Genomic DNA, 18,871 nt, shown 5'->3' with positions numbered 1-18,871 from the left:
TGCTCCCTGCCTGCACAGTCCCTGCCTGGTCCTGGGAATACTCACCAGTGCGTGGTCGAACTTGAAAGTACTAATGTAATATGCTGGGATGTCTGCAGCTGCCAAGGGCTCGGAGATCTGGGCCACAATTCCACACTCATCTAGGAGAAAAAGAGGGGCATAGATCTTAGGCAGGTGCTCTACCACTGAGCCATGCCCCCAGACCTTCACTTGGGAATTTTAGTCAAGCACTTTAGTGCTAAGTAAGTCACACCCCCAGTTCCAATGAATTAATTTTTGAGCTGGGGAAAGATAAAAGCCCTCTGGTGGAAGTCCACTCCTGGGTTTCCCAAAGGCCTTTGTATGCTTGTCATGTCACGGCAAAGGGACCCATCAGTATGGGGACTTCAGCCTCTCCTAGCCTTAGTTTCCCTGTTTAGACCACCAAACATAGCCAAGTCAGCTAGGTAATCTATGCATGTGTTGATGTATTCAGGAATCCTGGGTCCCTGCACACAGGTGTCTTGACCACAGGAGCTCACCAAATCCCAGGGGCTGTCCTCCTATCCGCACCATCTTCCAGAGCTCTCCAGATGCACTTGTGAATAGCAAATGACTCGGGAACCTTTGGAGGAAATGAAAGGCTGCTGTTAACTTGTGTCCCACATCCTGTGCCTCGAGATCAGGATAGCTGTCTCTGCTTTATGGGGCGGCGGTGGGGGGGGAGGGCATTGTAGGCTGGAGGGATAGGGATGGTGGAGCTCAGAGGGCTAGGGACATGTTAAACTGACGCCCTTGATTTATATCTTGGGGTGCAGGTGCGGAAGGCAATGCCAGGATGAAACCTTGGGGACAACGGCATTGGGACTATGGTTTGAATCTCCATTTTGGTGGGCCTCAGATGACCCCTGTGCCTATGGGAGTACCTCTAATGAAGAGAGTAGGGGGACTCAGTAAGAAGAAAGCAGGCACTTCTGCCCCAGCCCCCATGAGTATCTACCGTGCTCACCTTTGCTGGGTCTGCACATCCATCACCAGAGAGATGTAGCCCTCAATGAGGGAGAAGGAGAAGAATCGGATGTGGCCACAGTCATCACTGGCAGCCATGGCGTCCTTCACCCTGGGGACCAGGAGGGAGCTGTGAGAGTGGGGCTCCTACTATACCCTCCCTGCTGCCCACTGCCCACTGCCCTCCAACCTGGAAGGAAGGGCTGTCCTGCTTTGTGTCTCACACTTGTCAAAAGCCTGGGAGTATTGTAATAGACCCTGAATGCTATAGTACTGACCTGCCAGGCAAGATGTGCCCACTGCTGCAATAATGACATAATGGTTCTTGGGGTAACCAACAAATTCTTCTTTTTGAATACTTTTTTGATTTATTTATTTTTATTTTATGTGTATGAGTGCTTTACTGTCATGTATGTAAGTGTACCACATGCAGTTCTTGCATGTGGAGGCAAGAAGAGGGTGTCAGAGCCTCTAGAACTGGAGTTACAGATGGTTTTTAGCTGCCATGTGGGTGCTGGAAACTGAATCTGGGTCTTCTACAAGAGCAGTCAGTGCTCTTAACCACTGAGTCACCTCTCTAGCTCCCACCAACCACTTTCTGAGTGAATCTGAGGCCTGCTCCACAGGAGGGAACCCATCCCTGGTACTATAAACTTGGGCCTAGCCCATAGCTTGGGGCTGGACAGATGGCTCAGCAGTTGAATGCTTACTATTCTTCCAGATGAACTGGGTTCAGTTCCTAGTACCTGTATCAGGTGGTTCACAACTGCCTTTAACTTCAGCTCTGGGGATCTGGCCTCTGTGGCCACCTTACACACATGTGGTAAAACATGTAAAACTCACACAGGTACATATATATACATAAATAAATATAAATCTTGGACAGATGGCTCAGCAGTTGAATGCTTACTATTCTTCCAGATGAACTGGGTTCAGTTCCTAGTACCTGTATCAGGTGGTTCACAACTGCCTTTAACTTCAGCTCTGGGGATCTGGCCTCTGTGGCCACCTTACACACATGTGGTAAAACATGTAAAACTCACACAGGTACATATATATACATAAATAAATATAAATCTTGGGGCTGGAGAGATGGCTTAGCGGTTAAGAACACTGACTGCTCTTGCAGAGGACCTGAGTTCGATTCCCAGCAGAACCGTCCTTAACTCCAGCTGTTTGTAACTCTAGTTCCAGAGGATCCAATGCTCGCTTCTGACCTTTGCAGGCATTGCACAACACGGGTGCACTTATACATGCAGGCAATTCACTCATACACATAAAAGGTTTTTTTTAATTAGATGAAAAAGAATATTTTTCTATTCACAAATAGCTGTCCTGGATTCACTATGGAGACCAGGCTGGCCTCAAACTCATAGAGAGCCGCTTGTGCTGGGATTAACAGTGTGTGCCACCATGCCTGGCCATAAATAAAATATTAAAAAATAAAAAATCTTGGCTGGGTGTGGTGGCACATGCCTTTAATCCCAGCACTTGGGAGGCAGAGGCAGGCAGATCTCTCTGAGTTCAAGGCCAGCCTTTAGCCCCAGCTGGCCTGGAACTCACTATGTAGACCAGGCTGGCCCTAGAGAGGAGCCTACTACTATTATTTTGCTAAATGGACAGGCTGTCAAACTGCTTTCTAAATTAGATGACTTCTGCTCTCAATCTTGACCAGAGGAGCTTCCTTCTGCACTAGGCAGCAGTTAATGCAGAGACTGATAACTGTTCAAAGAGCTGGGAATACATGACTGTCGAGTGCTTAGCCCTAAATGGGACATCTGTATCAACCCACTCAAGGCTCAGAAAACATCATGGAAGAGGAAGCGGAATGTGCAAGAGTTGGACAGATATGTCCATGCCTCCCCCTTCAGTCTGGGATCCTGGGTGGAGCTGTACCTCCCATGTCCCCCAAAGAACCTTGGCCCAGGGCCCTACCCACTGGAGTAGAACATAACATCCATTAGGAGTGTAGCAACGGCGGGCAGCGTGTCGGGATCCAGGCTGGTAACACAGAACCTGTTGCTTGGGCTGGATAGCGGGTGAATGACTGGCCTCTGGACTGCAAGAGAATAGGACACAGGTGCTAAGGCCAGAGAGGAGCTTTGTGGGTGAGCATTGGGCCCAGCCTCAGACCTTAGTCAATACAGCCCACATGGCTTTCCTATTCCCTATCACCTACAAGGCACCAATTCTCTGAGCTTCCCTTGAGGACCCTGGGCCTCTGCTCCAGCTACTCCACACGTCTCAACAGCCACCACTTAGCTGTTACTGTGCTTCAGGCTTCTACTCCATGGTCCCGACCAGAGATAGTCACCCTGACACCACAAGCTGGGCTGAGCTGGGAGCCAGCTCTCATTATCACTGGCTGCTCTACCTGGCACCCAGTGAACGCTGCATCCTCTGTGGGTGGGGCCTTCCTGCTGAGACTCCTCTCCCCCAATCCCAACTCACCCATCTTGGGCTTCACGAAGCCATTGGTGATGCCTAGATTCTCAGCTGCTACCGTCTCGCCATTGACAACCCGCAGGATGGTGAACTCTGAGGACAGGGTGTGGGTGACGAAGGGCAGGTCACGCTCCCGCACCTAGGATGGAAAGTGGGGTTCATGAGCCCATGAGCCGCAGTTCCCATACCTCCTTCGGTATGGAAAGCAGCAGGTGAGATTGGAGAATGAGTGTTTAAGGAGCCTGGTGTGAGTGCAAGAATGTGCATGCATGTGTGTGTCTGTGCCTGTGTGTGTTACACAAAGAGCAGTGTATGTAGCTGATCCTCACTGCTTTGACTCACCAGGATGAAGTCAGTCTGATAAGTGGACAACATAAACACAGAGATATTCTGGTCAGCTAGTGGGGCGATGACAGACTTGGCGATCTTGGTCACTCCAATAGGCTGAGAGCTGGAGAAGCTGCCGCCACCGGACACCACGTTCAGGGCCAGCCAGGTAGCATCTGCCACACTCAGGTGCTCAGAAGAGGGCAGTTCTGTAGCAGAGGGAGAAACCACAGATGACAGTAAGCTGGCTGATGGGAGGGGGGGAGAACGGGGTGGGGGGACACACTGAGTGTCTGCAGGCCAGGCCAGGCCAGGTGGAAGAGGTGTTTAGAATGGGGGAGGTATAAGGTTCTAGAGACTGCTGCCTCTCTCTGGGGCTTAGTTTACCCATGCTCAGAAGAGGGCAGTTCTGTAGCAGAGGGAGAAACCACAGATGACAGTAAGCTGGCTGATGGGAGGGGGGGAGAACGGGGTGGGGGGACACACTGAGTGTCTGCAGGCCAGGCCAGGCCAGGTGGAAGAGGTGTTTAGAATGGGGGAGGTATAAGGTTCTAGAGACTGCTGCCTCTCTCTGGGGCTTAGTTTTCCCAGTTTTTGGATTTTTTTTTTTTTTTTTGGCCTTTTTGAGACAGGGTCTCCCTGTGGCCCTAGCTGGCCTAGAACTCGCTTTGTAGACCAGGCTGGTACCTTGAACTCAAAGAGATCCGCCTGCCTCTGTCTCCTGAGTGCTAGGACTAAAGGCGTGGGCCACCACACCCAGCTAGTTTCCTCATTTTCAAAATAAATTTATTTTCAGCATTCAGGAGGCAGGAAGATCTCTGTGAGTTTGAGGCCAGCCCAGTTTACATAGTGAGATCCTGTTTCAAAAACAAAAACAAAAACAAAAACAAAAAACCCAAAACAAAAAGTTATTTTTATTTCTGTGTGGGTGTATGTGCATGTAAGTACAGTGCCTGTTAAGGTCAGAAGAAGGGGTCAGATCCCATACAGCTGGAGTTATACACAATTGTTAGTGGCCATGTGGGTGTTAGGAACCAAACCTGGGTCCTATGTAAGAGCAGCCAGTGCTCTTAACTGCTGAGCCATCTCTCCAGTCCTAATCTTCCATTAACAAGATGAGTCAAGGGTCCCTTCTAGGGATGGCTGAGCAGGTGATTATCTTGGATGGTTTATGCATGCCCAGTAGCTCAGCAGGGCCGGAAGCACTTTCTGAGTGCTTTATATGGATCCAAGCTTTGTTTCTTTCACTAAAAAGTTGAGTTGGTAATGCCTTAATGATTTCTACCTCTTTCAGTGCTGGGACTATAGGCGTGCTTCATCATGCCCGACTTATGTGTATAAGTGTTTTGCCTGCATACACCCATGTTATGCAATGCCTATGGAGGCCAGAAGAGGATGTTGGATCCCCTGGAACTGGAGTAACAGGTAGTTGTTAGCCACCACGTAGGTGCTGGGAACTGAATCTGGGTCCTCTGCAAAAGCAGTCAGTGCTCTTAACTGTTAAGTCATTTCTCTAGTCCATTTATTTATTTATTTATTTTTGGTCTGTTTGAGACATGGTCTCCCTGTAGCCTCAAGCTGACCTGGAACTCACTATGTAGACCAGGCTGGCCTCAATCTCACAGAGATCCGCCTGCCTCTGCTTCCCGAGTGCTGGGCCTTTTTAAATTATGTGTATGTGTCTGTGAGTGCAGTGTAAGTGGAGGCCAGAAGATGGTATCAGGTTACCTGGAGCTGGAGTTACAGGCCCTTATGAGCTGTCTATGTGGGGGTTGGGAATCAAACTCAGGTCCTTCTGCTTGTAACTACTGAGTCATCTGTCCAGCTCTTTATTTACTATTATTGTGTGTATTATATATGGGTGTAGGTGTGTATACCATGGTGTGCCTATGGAGTCAGTTCCAACTAACAAACAGAAAGGGAAGAGAGTTTGACTCAGTTTGTAGATCATTTGCCTACTGTGCATAACATCCTGGGTTCTATCTCAAGGACTGCATAAAACTGGTTGTGGTGATGCACTTAATCCCAGCACTTGGGAGGTCAAGGTAGGAGGGTCAGGAGTTCAAGGTCATGCTTGGTGATGGTCTATACTGCTAGCCTAGCATATATAAGAGTGTCTTAAATAAGAACAACAACAAAAAAACCAAACCAAAAAAAGATTAAAATCCAGTGGACTAAAAAAACTCGCTCTGTCTTGGGGACCAAAAGAAAGAAGCACTGAGTTCCTTAAGAAATTGGGGTCGGGGTGGAGGGTGAGGGTGGTGTCAGAGACAAGGAAGGGGAGGGGAAGAGGCCGGCCTCTGGAAAGATGGCTTGGGAGGAGGGGATGCTGAGCGAGGCCATCAGAATCCTACCTGCCTAGCTCAGTCGCCATGGTGACAGCAGCCTAAGGGAAGCCCATTGGTCCTGCTGGCTGAGAAGGCCTGTGGTCAGCCAGCAAATGATGGAGAGGCAGAAGGCCTCACAGGAAAGAGGGAGGGGAGCTGGGGAAGTGGTTCAGTACTCCCTGGATCTCTGGCTTCTACACTACCTGTTGCCCAGGTGGCAGGCTTTGTTTATTTCCTCCACTTGTCTCCCAGGAATGGGATTCCCAGGCCTTGCCCATACCTTGCCTTATTTTGTTTCTGGAATTCTGTGTGTGTGTGTGTGTGTGTGTTGGATGTCAGAGGCTAACTTGTGGGAGTCAGTTCTCTCCTCCCACCATGTGGGTCCCAGGATATGGGTTCCAGGGACTGAACTCCAGTTGTTAGATTCTGGGCAATAGCCATCTCATTGGCACATCCATCTTGTTTTTCTTAAAGATTCATTTCTTTTCATGTACATGAGTATTTGCCTATAGGTGTGTATATGCCTGTGGAGGCCAGAAGAGGGTGTTGGATCCCTTGTTGTTAGAATTACAGACACTTGTAAATCACTAGGTGAGTGCTGAGAACTGAGCCCAGGTTCTCTGCAAGAGCAGTCAGTACTCTTAACCCCTGAGTCACCTCTCCACCCCCACACACCCACCCCCAACTCCCGCAGACCCCTTGCCATCACTTTCTTTATCATATGGGTACAGAGGCTCTGAACTTGGGTTCTCATGCTTGAACTGCAAGTACTTTATCAATTGATCCATCTCCCCTGGTCCTGTTTCTGGAACTAAAGGAACCCAAACTTAGCAATGGAAAGTGCTTGCTGGGGGTGGTGTGTGAGCCCCTCATAGTCTCCTGGGAACTTTCATGAGCTTGAGTGTCCTGAAGTGCACTTTGCAAGGTTGCTGCCCCTCCACCCCTGGTGGCAAGTCACACAGCCCAGACAGCTGGCCTGGAACTCACTATGGAGACCAGGCTGGCTTTGATCTCACAGAGATTCACCTGCCTCTGCCTCTTGAGTGCTGGGATCAAAGGTGTGTGCCACCATGCCCAGCATAACGGTGGGTGCTGGGAACTGAACTCCTGTCTTTTGGGTTGTGAGCCTGAGTCTTTAAAGAGCTGCACCAGCTCTCCAGGCTTGTGGTATTTCAACATAGGGTCTTTCTATATAGCTCAGGTTGGCTTTGAAGTAGCAGTTCTCCCACTTTACTCTCTGGTACTAGGATTGCAGACCTGTGCCACCTGCCTGGCTTTCCCTGCATATATTTAAAGAATGTCACTTAAGAGCTTTACCCAGGAATCCAGCATCTCTGCCTGTGAGTAAATCCAATAGCTCCCCTCTGCCCTGTCATGAATACAGTGCAGGTAAGAACAACATCAGTGCATTTCCATTTGCAGGATCCCTACAGCCTGCAAAGTCTCTAAGAGTCCCTTTAAAGCCAGACCCTGGGTTTGGGAGTATGACTCTGGGGTATAGCACTTGCCTAGCATGGGCAAAGCACTGAGTGCCATACCCAGCATTGCAAAAACCAAATGAGCAGGGGGCTGGAGCAATGGCTCAGGGATTACGAGCACTAAATACTCTCACAGAGGACCCAGGTTTGCTTCCTAGCACCCACACTAGATAGCTCACATCTGCCTATAATTCCAGTTCCAGGGGACCTGATGCCCTCTTCTGGTCACTGTGGGCACCACACACATGTGGTATACATACATACATACATGCAGGAAAACACTCATACGTATAAAACAAATATTAAAAACAAGCGAATAAACAAACACATAAAGGCTAACAAGTCATAAACTTTCATACTAAAGAAAGAACTGGGGTTAAGGGCAGGGAGACAGGAGATTACTGATAACAAATACAAGGCTTCTTTTTGAGGGGCTTAAAAATCCTAAAAACCCCACTGAGGGCAAAGAGTATTGGTAGAGTGCTGGTCTAGCATCCATGAAGCCCAGGATTCTACCAACATCTTGGCATAAACCAGGTGTAATGGTGCACAGCACCTGAGGGTCAGAAGTTTAAAGTCATCTTTAGCTACCTAGAGAGTTCCAGACTAGCTGGGGCTACCTGAGATTGTCTCAACAAACAAACAAACAAAAATTGAATTTATATTTCACAATGGTGAATTTTATGATAGGCAAATGATATTTCAATTGAAAAATGGAAGGAAAAAAAAAGAGTCAGAAATAGTGTCAATTTCCTATGATCCCAGCACTTGAAAGGTTGAGGTTCGAGATTGAGGTTAGCCTCAGTTACAGAGTGAGATGCTGTCTCAAAATACAAGTGAAAACTGATGTGATGGTACATGCCTTTAATTTCAGCACTCAGGATGCAGAGGCAGGTAGATCTCTGAGATTGATGTCATCCTGGTCTACATACTGAGTTCTAGGTCAGCTGGGGGTACAGGGAGATTCTGTCTTTAAAAAAAATAAAATCAAACAAGAGACAGTGAGATGGCTCAGCACATAGAAGCATTTGGGGCCAAACCTGGCAACCTGAGTGTGATCCCCAGAACCACATGGTGGAAGGAGAGAACCAACTCCTGAAAGCTGTCCTTTGATCTCCACACTCATGTTCAAACACATGTGTGGGGGCAGAACACACACATACACACACACACACACACACACACACACACAAAATAGATAAGTGTAAAAAAAACAAAAACAAAAAACAACCCTCCATCCCTCCATAGAACCAAAACACACCCTCCCAGATTAAAACATCAAAAGTAAAACCAGAAAAATAACTAAGGAGATGGGCACATGGTAGGACCTTGGGGACGAGAGGCACTTACCGAGAAAGCCCTCCTCATCTACAATGATGGTATAGTCCTCTGGTGTCTCAGTCAGACTGAAGAACTTGCACCTGAGAAGAAGACACAGGGTCTTTGGTTAGTCTGGGGAGGCCACCTGCTGAGCCACACTCCTAGCCCCTCACTGGGGGATTCTAGGCAGGTTCTACCACTGAGTCACACCCCCAGTCCCTCACTGGGGGACTCTAGCAAGTACTCCACCAGTGAGCTACATTCTCAGGTCTTTGTTCACTATGCGGTGTGTGGTAGTGGCTGTAAAATCCTACATGTCTATCAAAGCTCAACTATCCACTAAAAGGTGACTGTTTTTGAGATAGGGTGTCATATAAGTCCAGGATGGCTTTCAATTCCTGATTCCCCCACCTACTAAGGGCTGGAATTATAGATGTGCACCATTACACCTAGCTAAAAGAGAAACCTGCTATGTGTAAATGACACTTTATAAATTTGACTTTCCAGGAAATGCCTGGTCCGGCGACATATTTCTCCTTCCATTGACCACCTGCTTAGCCATCAGCACACACTCAGCTTCCCTTCCGGCTTTTTGCTTTTTTTACTTATTTGTGTGTGTGTGTGTGTGTGTGTGTGTGTGTGTGTGTACATATGAGCAAGCTATGGTGCCCACATGGAGGTCAGAGGACACATTGCAGGAGTCAGTTCTCTCTTTCCACCATGTGGGTCCAGGGGATCGAACTCAGGTTGTCAGATTTGGCAGCAAGTACCTTTACCTACTAAGCCAGCTTGCTGGCCTTTTTTCTCAATGACATCTCTTACTAGGCCTGTCCCATAGCCAACTTGTAACTCTTGTTAGGACAACACACTCTATCATTGTCCTCAAAAGACTACAGTCATTGTCTCCTTGTAAGTGGCAATCATTGCTCTGGTGGGATTCCTTCCTAGGGACCCCACATCCTCAGAAAGAATCTTGAAGCCTTCAGCCTTCAGATGACTGTGAGCAGGTGCATGCTGGGAGGGATGGGGCCTCCCAGCTGCCTAAGAGCCTGGTGACCAGAACCAGGAAAGATACTTGCTCTGGTCACCCTGGCGGCTGTGGGGACAACTCCAGAAATAGACCAGACACATGGGTCTGGAGGGCATAAACAGCAGGAGACAGCAATGAGGGCCTCTGTGGACACGGGGTATAAATAAGTTGTTGTCGAAGTGACACGTCCCTGGGGACCAGCCAGCTGCTGAATGTCCATCTTGATGCAATGTGCACACTGACATAGAGACCTGCAAGGCATAAGGAAGTGGAGGGATCTGTTGTTCTCCCTGTGGCAACCTAAGTTAAGAGTCTAGAGTCAGCCCCAGGGGCTGGAGATATGGCTCAGTAGTTAAGATCACAGGCTGCTCTTGCAGAGGACCTGGGTTCAAATTCCATGTGGGTACATGGTGGCCAACAACTGTCTACAACTCCAGTTCCAGGGGATCCAACACCCTCTTCTGGCTTCCACAGGCCTTGCACATACATGGTACACTTAAAAACATGCAGGCAAAATACCATACACATGAAATAAAAATGAATATATACTTAAGTATTAGCCCCAGAAGTGTCCAGTGCTCAGTCTCCAAGTGCTTTGTGTCTGTGAGCTTCATCCCACTTGCTCCCCTATAAAGCTCAGATCTGTCTCTCTTCCCTCTGTTGTGTGATACATGCACATGCTTGTGCAGATGCATGCATCTATATACATGTGCAGAAGCTGTGGAGGGTGTTGGGTGTCCTCCTCTACTTCTCTCCATCCTATTCCTTTGACACAGTCTCTCTGAAACTGGGAGCTCAAACCCCAGTGATCATCCTGTCTCTGCCATCACTCTGCCTGCCCCTAACCATACAGCTTCAGGAATGAGCCACCCACACCTGGCTTGCTACATGGGTACTGGGATTCAAGCTCAGGTGCTTGTGGTTGCAAAGAAAGCAATCTTTACTACTGAACTATCGCTCCAGCCTCCCCCATGTCATTTAAAAAAAAAAAAAACAACTGGGTCTCACTCTGTAGCCAGGAGAGCCTGGGACTTGCAGCAATTCTCCAGCTCCAGCTTTTCAAGTACTAGGATTACAGGAGTGAGCCACCATATCTGGCTGTCTTCCTCTTTCTCCCATCCCTTCCCTCTCTTTCTTATGTCTCTGTATCTATTTGTATGTGTGCAGCCAGAGGACAACTTTGGCTGTCTCTACTTAGATGCTATCCATCTAGAAAATATTCCATTTATTTATTGTGTTTATGTGTGGGTTACATATGGAGCACACATATGGAGGTCAGAGGACAAGTTACAGAAGTTGGTTCTCTCCTTCCACCATGTGGGTTCTAAAGATCAAACTCTGGTCATCAGGCAGATGCTCTACTACTGAGCCATACCCCCAGCCCCTCACTGGGGGATTCTAGGCAGGTGCTCTACCACTGAGTCACACCCCAGCCCCTCACTGGGGGATTCTAGGCAGGTGCGCTACCTCTGAGCCAGGCATTTGATCCTTTCTTTGCCTTGGACTCTGAGTTTGAACAAAGGTGCTTTCAGCTCACACTCCACTTCCTTCTCCTGACTTGGCTTGGAGGTCAATGACCTTGTACTCCTCCCACTACAGCCAGGGATAAGCACTATATTGATAGATTACTCATGGTGGTAGGGATGCCCAGCTTTCTGTGGTCACAGGAAGGCAAGAACACAGGGAGCCAAGCTTTGCCTGTTAAGCAATGTGGTCCCATGGCCCACCCGCCACATCCCAGACGCTATTAACTGCGCTATTAACTGAGAATCACTGAATCACTCACGTTCCCTGGAGGGCCCAGTTTGGGTGTTGCCTAGGGCTGTTGTCTGGTTGCCTAGTAACGAGAGTTCTCTGCTCCCCAGGTCAGTGCCACTCAAACTCCCTCCCTGTCTGTGGCCATCTTTGGCCTAAGCATCCTACCCATCTTCAGATTTCCTTCACCAGTTCTCCAGCTATTAAGCGTGGTGGTGCATGCTTTTAATCCCAGCACTAGGGAGGCAGAGGCAAGCAGATCTCTGTGAGTTCAAGGCCAGCCTGGTCTATATAGTGAGTTCCAGGAGAGCTGGGGCTACAGGGAAACCCTGTCTCAAAAAGACCCTCCCACTCAAAAAAAAGATACCTTCTCACCAGACTTGACTTTCTCCTGCCCCTCCAGATCCATCCCATCTCTCCCTGTCTGGCTGGTTCAGAACCCCAAATTTCTATGATACAAGTATCTAGTGAGGGCACCTCTTGCAAGCCTGTAGCCATGTGAATATGAGCCTTTGAGAATCACTTCTGCAAACTGTTAGCACATTTTTGTCCCTCAACCAGCTATCCCAGCCACCTGCCTGATCCTGGCCTCTTCATCTCACAGAGGTTAAGTTTATTATGCTTTATTATTTTTATTTATTTAATTTTTGAGACAGGGTCTCCCTGTAGCCCCAGCTGGCCTGGAGCTCACTATGTAGGCTGGCCTTGAACTCACAGAGATCTGCCTGCCTCTGCTTCCTAAGTGCTGAGATTAAAGGTGTGTGCCACCACACCGGCTCTCTCTCCCTTTTTTTTTGGTAATAGGGTCTCACTATGAAGCCCAGGCTGGCCTCCAACTCACAATCCTCCTGCCTCTGCTTTCTGAGTGCTGGGATTAAAGGTATATGCCACCATGCCTGGTTTATATTTTATTTTTGATGAAGCGTATGTGTGTATCTGTGTGTGGGTTTGTGCTCATGAGTGCAGTGCCCTGGGAACCAAACTCAGGTCTTTGCAAGAACAGCAAGTGTTGTTATCTTCTAAGCCACTTAGCTTTTCTCCACCCAACTCAATTCACCACTGACCGGTCACAATCCACACCCCATTGCTGTGACAACCTACCTTCCTGCCCTTGACCTTGGACTATCTCTCCATCCCCCTGGCTGATAAGAGTCTTTCCTGGAACCCAGAGTCTCCCACACAGGACTACTTTCCCTTCGCAGGTTTGTTGCTAGTCTTTTGTTCCCTGTAGGAACTTATCTCTCCAGTGGGAGACAGCTCTGGTGCAGTTCTTGCTAGCCTTGGGCTATCCATTCATTCCCAGGGTTCCAATTTTGGGGCCCATCTGCTCACTTCAGACCAGCCTCTGCCTGCCTAATGACTCTGACAACTGTCTTAAATGCACTTCTTTCCTTCCCTTTCCCCTTCTTCATTCCTCTCTTCCTTCCTCCTTCATTTTCTCTCATTTCCTCCTTCCTTTCTCTCTCCAAATATTACCTTCTTTCTCCCTCTTTATGTAGCTCAGGCTAGCCTAGAAGCTTGAAATCCTCAGCCGGCAGGCCAGCCTCTTATACACATCTCATTCCACTCTTTCATATTGGTACCTGTTTTCCAATGAACCAACTGAGGCTCAGACAGGCAGATCGGCCTGGCAGATCACCCAAACTATGGCAGGCCCCCTGCTAAGCATGGCTCTGTGTCCCCTCATCCTTAGGGATGGTATATAGTCTCATACACCAGTTGACTTCAAAATCCCATAGCTATTTTCTTTGGGTTTGGCCAGAACCACCCAGCAGAGCCAATAACCCAGGCTGAGCCAAGGCCTGGGGCTGCTCAGAGCAGGGGACCAGGTGCTGAGTCACCTTGGAGAGCATTCCTATCTTCAGTCACTGTGGCTGCCTGGGTGGATGGCCTGGCTGACACTGGAAATTCGATCTGTTTACTCTTAGCTTCTTAGCCCAGCAGAGTAAGGCCCTCACAGGGGCCTCTCCCTGGGGCATCCTGGGCCATGGGTCCCCAAGCTTGGGTTTGGCCCAGCTGTGTTTCAGAAATGTACCTGTAGGCAGAAGGCAGTGGGGTGGGGGGTGGGGGGACCCTCCGGCAAAGCCTCTGAGATTTATGGAGGAGGTTAAGTCAACATAAGGAAGAGAATTACTTGTTCACTTAATCAGTGACAGAGTTTATCACAGAGTCTCTATTAAAACCACAGACTAGTCAGATAGCTTAGCAGGCAAGAATCCTTGTTCTACAGGCAGGAGGCCCTGGGTTTGAATCCTCAAAACCACATAAAAAGTTGAGCATGGCTTTATGCACCTATAACCCTACCACTGGAGGTCAGAGACAGGCAGATCCCAAGAGCTTGCTGTTTGGTGAGAGATCCTGTCTCTATGGAGATCCTGATAGAGGACACTCAATATCCTGCTTTGGTATCTGAATGTGTGCAAGGGCATGTGCACCTGTACACTCATGTGCAAGTACCACATACACACATACACACACACGTACACACACACACACACAAAACCCATCCCCACCTACCACCCTCCCCTGTACACACACACATCATAAAGGGCTGGATATGGTGATACACTTTAAAAAAATTATTATTATTATTATTATTTGGTCTTTTAGAGACGGGGTCTCCCTGTAGCCCCAGCTGTCCTGGAACTCACTATGTAGACCAGGCTGGCCTTGAACTCACAGAGATCCGCCTGCCTTTGCCTCCCCAGGGCTGGGATTAAAGGCGTGTGCCACCACACCCAGCAGTGATACACTTTTTAAAAAATATTTTATTATTTTTATTTTATGTGTATGAGTGTATTGCCTGCTTGTATGCAAGTGTACCCATCCTGTACAATGCCCGTGGAGGTCAGAAGAAGGTGTCGGATCCCCTGGAACTGGAGTTACAGATAGCTGTTAGCTGCCACATGGGTGCTGGGAATCGAACCTGGGTCCTTTGTAAGAGCAGTCAGCACTCCTAACTGCTGAGCCATCTCTCCAACCCCATGTGATACACACTCTTTAAAAAATTAAATTAAGCTGGGTGTGGTGGCACACGCCTTTAGTCCCAGCACTTGGGAGGCAGAGGCAGGCGGATCTCTGTAAGTTCAAGGCCAGCCTGGTCTACACAGTGAGTTCCTGGCCAGCTGGGGCTACAGGGAAACCTTGTCTCCAAAAGACCAAAAAAGAAAAAAATTTAATTAAATGAATAAATAAGTTAATTGAGACAGGGTCTTCCTGTACCCCCAGCTGGCATGGAACTCACTATGTGGACTAGGCTGGCCTCCATCTCACAGAGTCTGCTTCTGCCTCATGAGTGCTGGGATTAAAGGCATGCATCACCATACCCGGCCTTTATATTTATTTTTTATGTGTATGAGGGTTTTACTTGCATGTAAGTGCACCACATGTGTGCAGTGCTTATAGAGGCCAGAAGAGGGCATCAAATCCCCTGGAATTAAAGTTATATAGTTGTTAGCCCATGTGGATGCTGGGACCCAAACCCAGGTCCTCTGCAAATGAAGTAAGTCCTCTTAACTGCTGAACCATCTCTCCAGCCTCTGAGATATACACTTTTTTAAACAATATTTTTATTTTATGTGTATGAGTGTATTGTTTGCATGGAGGTTGATGCACCCATGTCATGCAATACCTTCAGAAGTCAGAAAAGGGTGCTGGATTCCCTGGAACTAGAGTTACAAATGGTTGTTAGCTGCCATGTGGGTGTTGGGAATTGAACCCAGGTCTTCTGCAAAAGCAGCCGGTTCTCTTAACCACTGAACCACCTCTCCAGTCCAAGATACACACTTCTCATACCAGCATTCAGCAGGCTGAGGCAGGAGAATGATGTTTTGAAGGTCAATAATCTTGAGATATACAGTGAGACTCTGTCTCAAAAAAACAACTGGTAGCTGGACATGGTGGCACACACCTTTAATCCCAGCACTTGGGAGGCAGAGGCAGGTGGATCTCTGTGAGTTTGAAGCCAACCTGGTCTATATAGCAAGTTCCAGGACAGCTGTGGCTACAAGGGAGGCCCTGTCTTCAAAAAGACCAAAAAACCCCAAACAAACGGCGAGAACTCCACAGAGAAGGGACCTTTACCTGACAGATGGCAATTGCAGGGAGCAGGACTGCAAGGCCTGGGCAGCCTCCATTTGCACACCCCTTGGGATGTGAGTCTCACTCCTTTCTGAGGAAATGCTGTCCATCCTAGAAACTGGCTGCTCAGTCTTACCAATATGGTGTCCTTTAAAATGACACTTGCCAGCAGCACTCAGGAAAGCAGGGGCAGGTGGATCTCTGAGTTCGAGGCCAGCTTGGTCTACATAGTGAGTTCCAGTCAGGGATATACAGTGAGACCCTGTCTAAGACACCCGACCAGTCTTTTTTAATTAATTAATCAAAAATAAAAGATTTAACCTCTGCTTACAGTTTATGAAGCACTAGCTGTCCATCTGACTGCTGATAGGGTCTAAAAATTATCTGGTGGGAGGCTGGAGAGATAGTTCACTGGGTAAAGCGCTTGTCTTGCATGCATAAGGACCTGAATTTGATCCCCAGAGCTCATATCAAGAAAAGCTGGGTGTATGGGTTTGGAAAGATGGCTCAGTGGGTAAGAGCACTGGCTGCTCTCGCTGAAGACCGGGGTTTAGTTCTCAGCATCCACATGGTAGCTAACAACCACCTATAACTCTAGTTCCAGGGGAATCTGATACCCTCTTCTGGCCTCCATGGGCACTGCATATACATGGTGCACCTACACACATGCAGGCAAAGCACTCATACACATAAAAATAAAAGTAAATAAATTTTTTAGAAGCTGGGTATGGGGGCTGAAGAGAGCTCAGCAGTTAAGAGTACTGGCTGTTGGGGCTGGAGAGATGGCTCAGCGGTTAAGAGCATTGGCTGCTCTTGCAGAGGACCCAGGATCAAGTCCAGCACCCACATGGTGGCTAACAACTGTCTGTAACTCCAGTTCTAGGGGAATCCGACACCTTCTTCTGATCTCCACAGGCAATGCATGACACGGGTGAACTTACATACATGCAAGCATAACACTCAGGTGCATAAAATAAAAATAAATATTAAAAATGGCTGCTCTGGCACATTCAGTTCCCAGCACCACACACTAACAATTGCACTGCACACACATGGTGCCCTTACATGCAGACAAAACTCATATACATACAATTAAAATTAATTAATTAACTAAAAGGAAAGCTGGGGTCTGGAGTGATGGCTCAGCAGTTGAGAGCACTGGACTGGCTGCTCTTGCATAGAACCCGTTCAGTTTCTAGCACCCACATGGTGGCTAACAACCATCCATAACCAGTTCCAGGGGATCCAACACCCTCTTCTGACCTCCACAGGCATTGCATGCATGTGGTACACCTATATACATGCAGGCAAAATACTCATACACATAAAAATAATTTATTTTTAGAAAAGCTGGGTAGCTCTCCCAACACTGGGGAGGCAGAGACAAGGGATTTCTAATCAGTCAGTCTAACCAATTTGGTGAATTTCAGGCTGGTGAGAGACCCTGTCTCAAAAATCAAGGTGGAAGTTGCCTTGAGGATGAGGGACTAAGGATGATCTTTGGCCTCCACATACATGTGAACATGCACACATGCACAAAAAACAAGGGGATAGGAATGTAGCTCAGTTGGTGGAGAGCTTGCCTAGCATGCACAAAGCCCTGGGTTCCATTTCCAGCACCACACAAAACTGGCTGTGGTGGTATGCACCTGTAGACACAGCACTTGGGAGGCTGAGGCAGGAGGATTGTTGTGAGTTTGAAACCAGCCTGTGCTATACAGTGAGAGACTGTCTCAAAAAGCTAAAATAACAGCTAAACATCATGGGTGGAAGCAGGTTGAGGCATGGGGGAAGTCTGGGCCCTTTTACCAACTGGAGGCTCCCAGTAAGTTGCCCAAAGAGAAACTGTAGGCTAGTGTGAATCCATGGCCATGCCCAGTGTCCCCAACATCTCAGGAGAGGGAGCCTCACTTTCCATTTAGAAAGCCCCAGACTGGGTGAGGTGGCACATGCCTATGATTCAGGCAGTTATGATAATTCTCTGAGCTACACTTTACTAGTGAAGGCAGGATGCTCTTGAGGAGAGAATTGGGCTAAGGCTGTAGTTCTAAGTTCTTTTTTAAGATTTAATTTTAGCCAGGTGTGGTGGCACACACTTTTAATCCCAGCACTTGGGAAGCAGAGGCAGGCAGATCTCTGTAAGATGGAGGTCAGCCTGATCTACATAGTGAGTTCCAGGCCAGCTGTGACTGCAGGGAGACCCTGTCTCAAAAAGACCAAAAAAAAAAAAAAAAAAGATTTAAATTTTTACTTATGTATATGTGTAATATGTGTATGTATGTGCACATGAGTGTAGGTATGTGTGGAGGCCAGAAGAGGGTGTTGGATCCCATGTAGCTGAAGTATCAGGTGGTTGTAAGCAATGCAGCATGGGTGCTGGGAACCAACTTTGATCCTCTGCAAGAGCAGTAAGCCCTCTTAACCACTCAGCCGTCTCTTCAGCCACTGTGGTTGTAAGTTCTTTCTCCTGGGCCTTCTCTGGGTCGCTAGTGGGCCTAGTGAGGCATGGTTCATCTTCTAGCACCAGGTCTCAGGGGACCCCCAATAACAGGGAATAGTAGGCAGGAGGATCAGAATTCAAGATTATCCTTCAAACACAGAATTTGAGGCCAGCCTGGGCTACATGAGAACCTGTTTTTAAAAGAAAACTGCAGTTATACTCAACAGGTAGAGGCTTAATCTTCTTGTCACAGTTCCATAAGTGATGCAAGTATTACTGGGCTAGCGGTCTTGTATCAGGTAAGATATGCTATCTAAACATGACTTAAAGTCTATGGGGAAGTCTGGCTAGGTTCAATGCAAATGTATCATTTTACATATGTGTATATTCATAGGAGGTGTGTGGAACCAATTCCTCAAGGACACTAAGGAGTGACTGTCATATTTAAAAAATATTATTATTTGTGTGTGTTTGTGCACACGTACGTACACCATGGTAATTCACCCTAGAGTATAGAGGAACTATTTCTGTCTTGTGGGGAGGACCACTCTGTTCAGTCTCTCTCCATTTTTTTCTGCTCCTGCCTGAGGCCCGTCTTCTGGGGGAGATGAGGTTAGGTACTGTGTCAGTGAGGATTCCCCAGAGACAAAATATATGTGTATGCATCATCTATTTATTCATC

General features: G+C 47.9%; 1 protein-coding gene across 1 annotated transcript in view; it reads right to left on the bottom strand.

Annotated features, from left to right (window-relative positions):
• Castor2 (cytosolic arginine sensor for mTORC1 subunit 2) overlaps positions 1-18,871 on the bottom strand; it is a 42,618-nt gene that overhangs the window by 5,954 nt on the left and 17,793 nt on the right. The window contains exons 2-8 of the mRNA XM_008851111.1: positions 8,915-8,985; positions 3,775-3,968; positions 3,439-3,571; positions 2,923-3,046; positions 989-1,099; positions 522-604; positions 46-140 (exon numbers count right to left, since the gene is read on the bottom strand). Of these exons, the coding sequence (XP_008849333.1) occupies positions 46-140; positions 522-604; positions 989-1,099; positions 2,923-3,046; positions 3,439-3,571; positions 3,775-3,968; positions 8,915-8,985 (811 nt within the window). The remainder of the gene's footprint in view (positions 1-45; positions 141-521; positions 605-988; positions 1,100-2,922; positions 3,047-3,438; positions 3,572-3,774; positions 3,969-8,914; positions 8,986-18,871) is intronic.

Source organism: Nannospalax galili, unplaced genomic scaffold (genome assembly GCF_000622305.1).
Source record: "Nannospalax galili isolate Female #2095 unplaced genomic scaffold, S.galili_v1.0 scaffold444, whole genome shotgun sequence".
In the NCBI taxonomy this organism is placed as follows: Eukaryota; Metazoa; Chordata; class Mammalia; order Rodentia; family Spalacidae; genus Nannospalax; species Nannospalax galili.
Note: the sequence above shows the minus strand (reverse complement) of the source record. Positions and strands in the feature narration are given on the sequence as shown.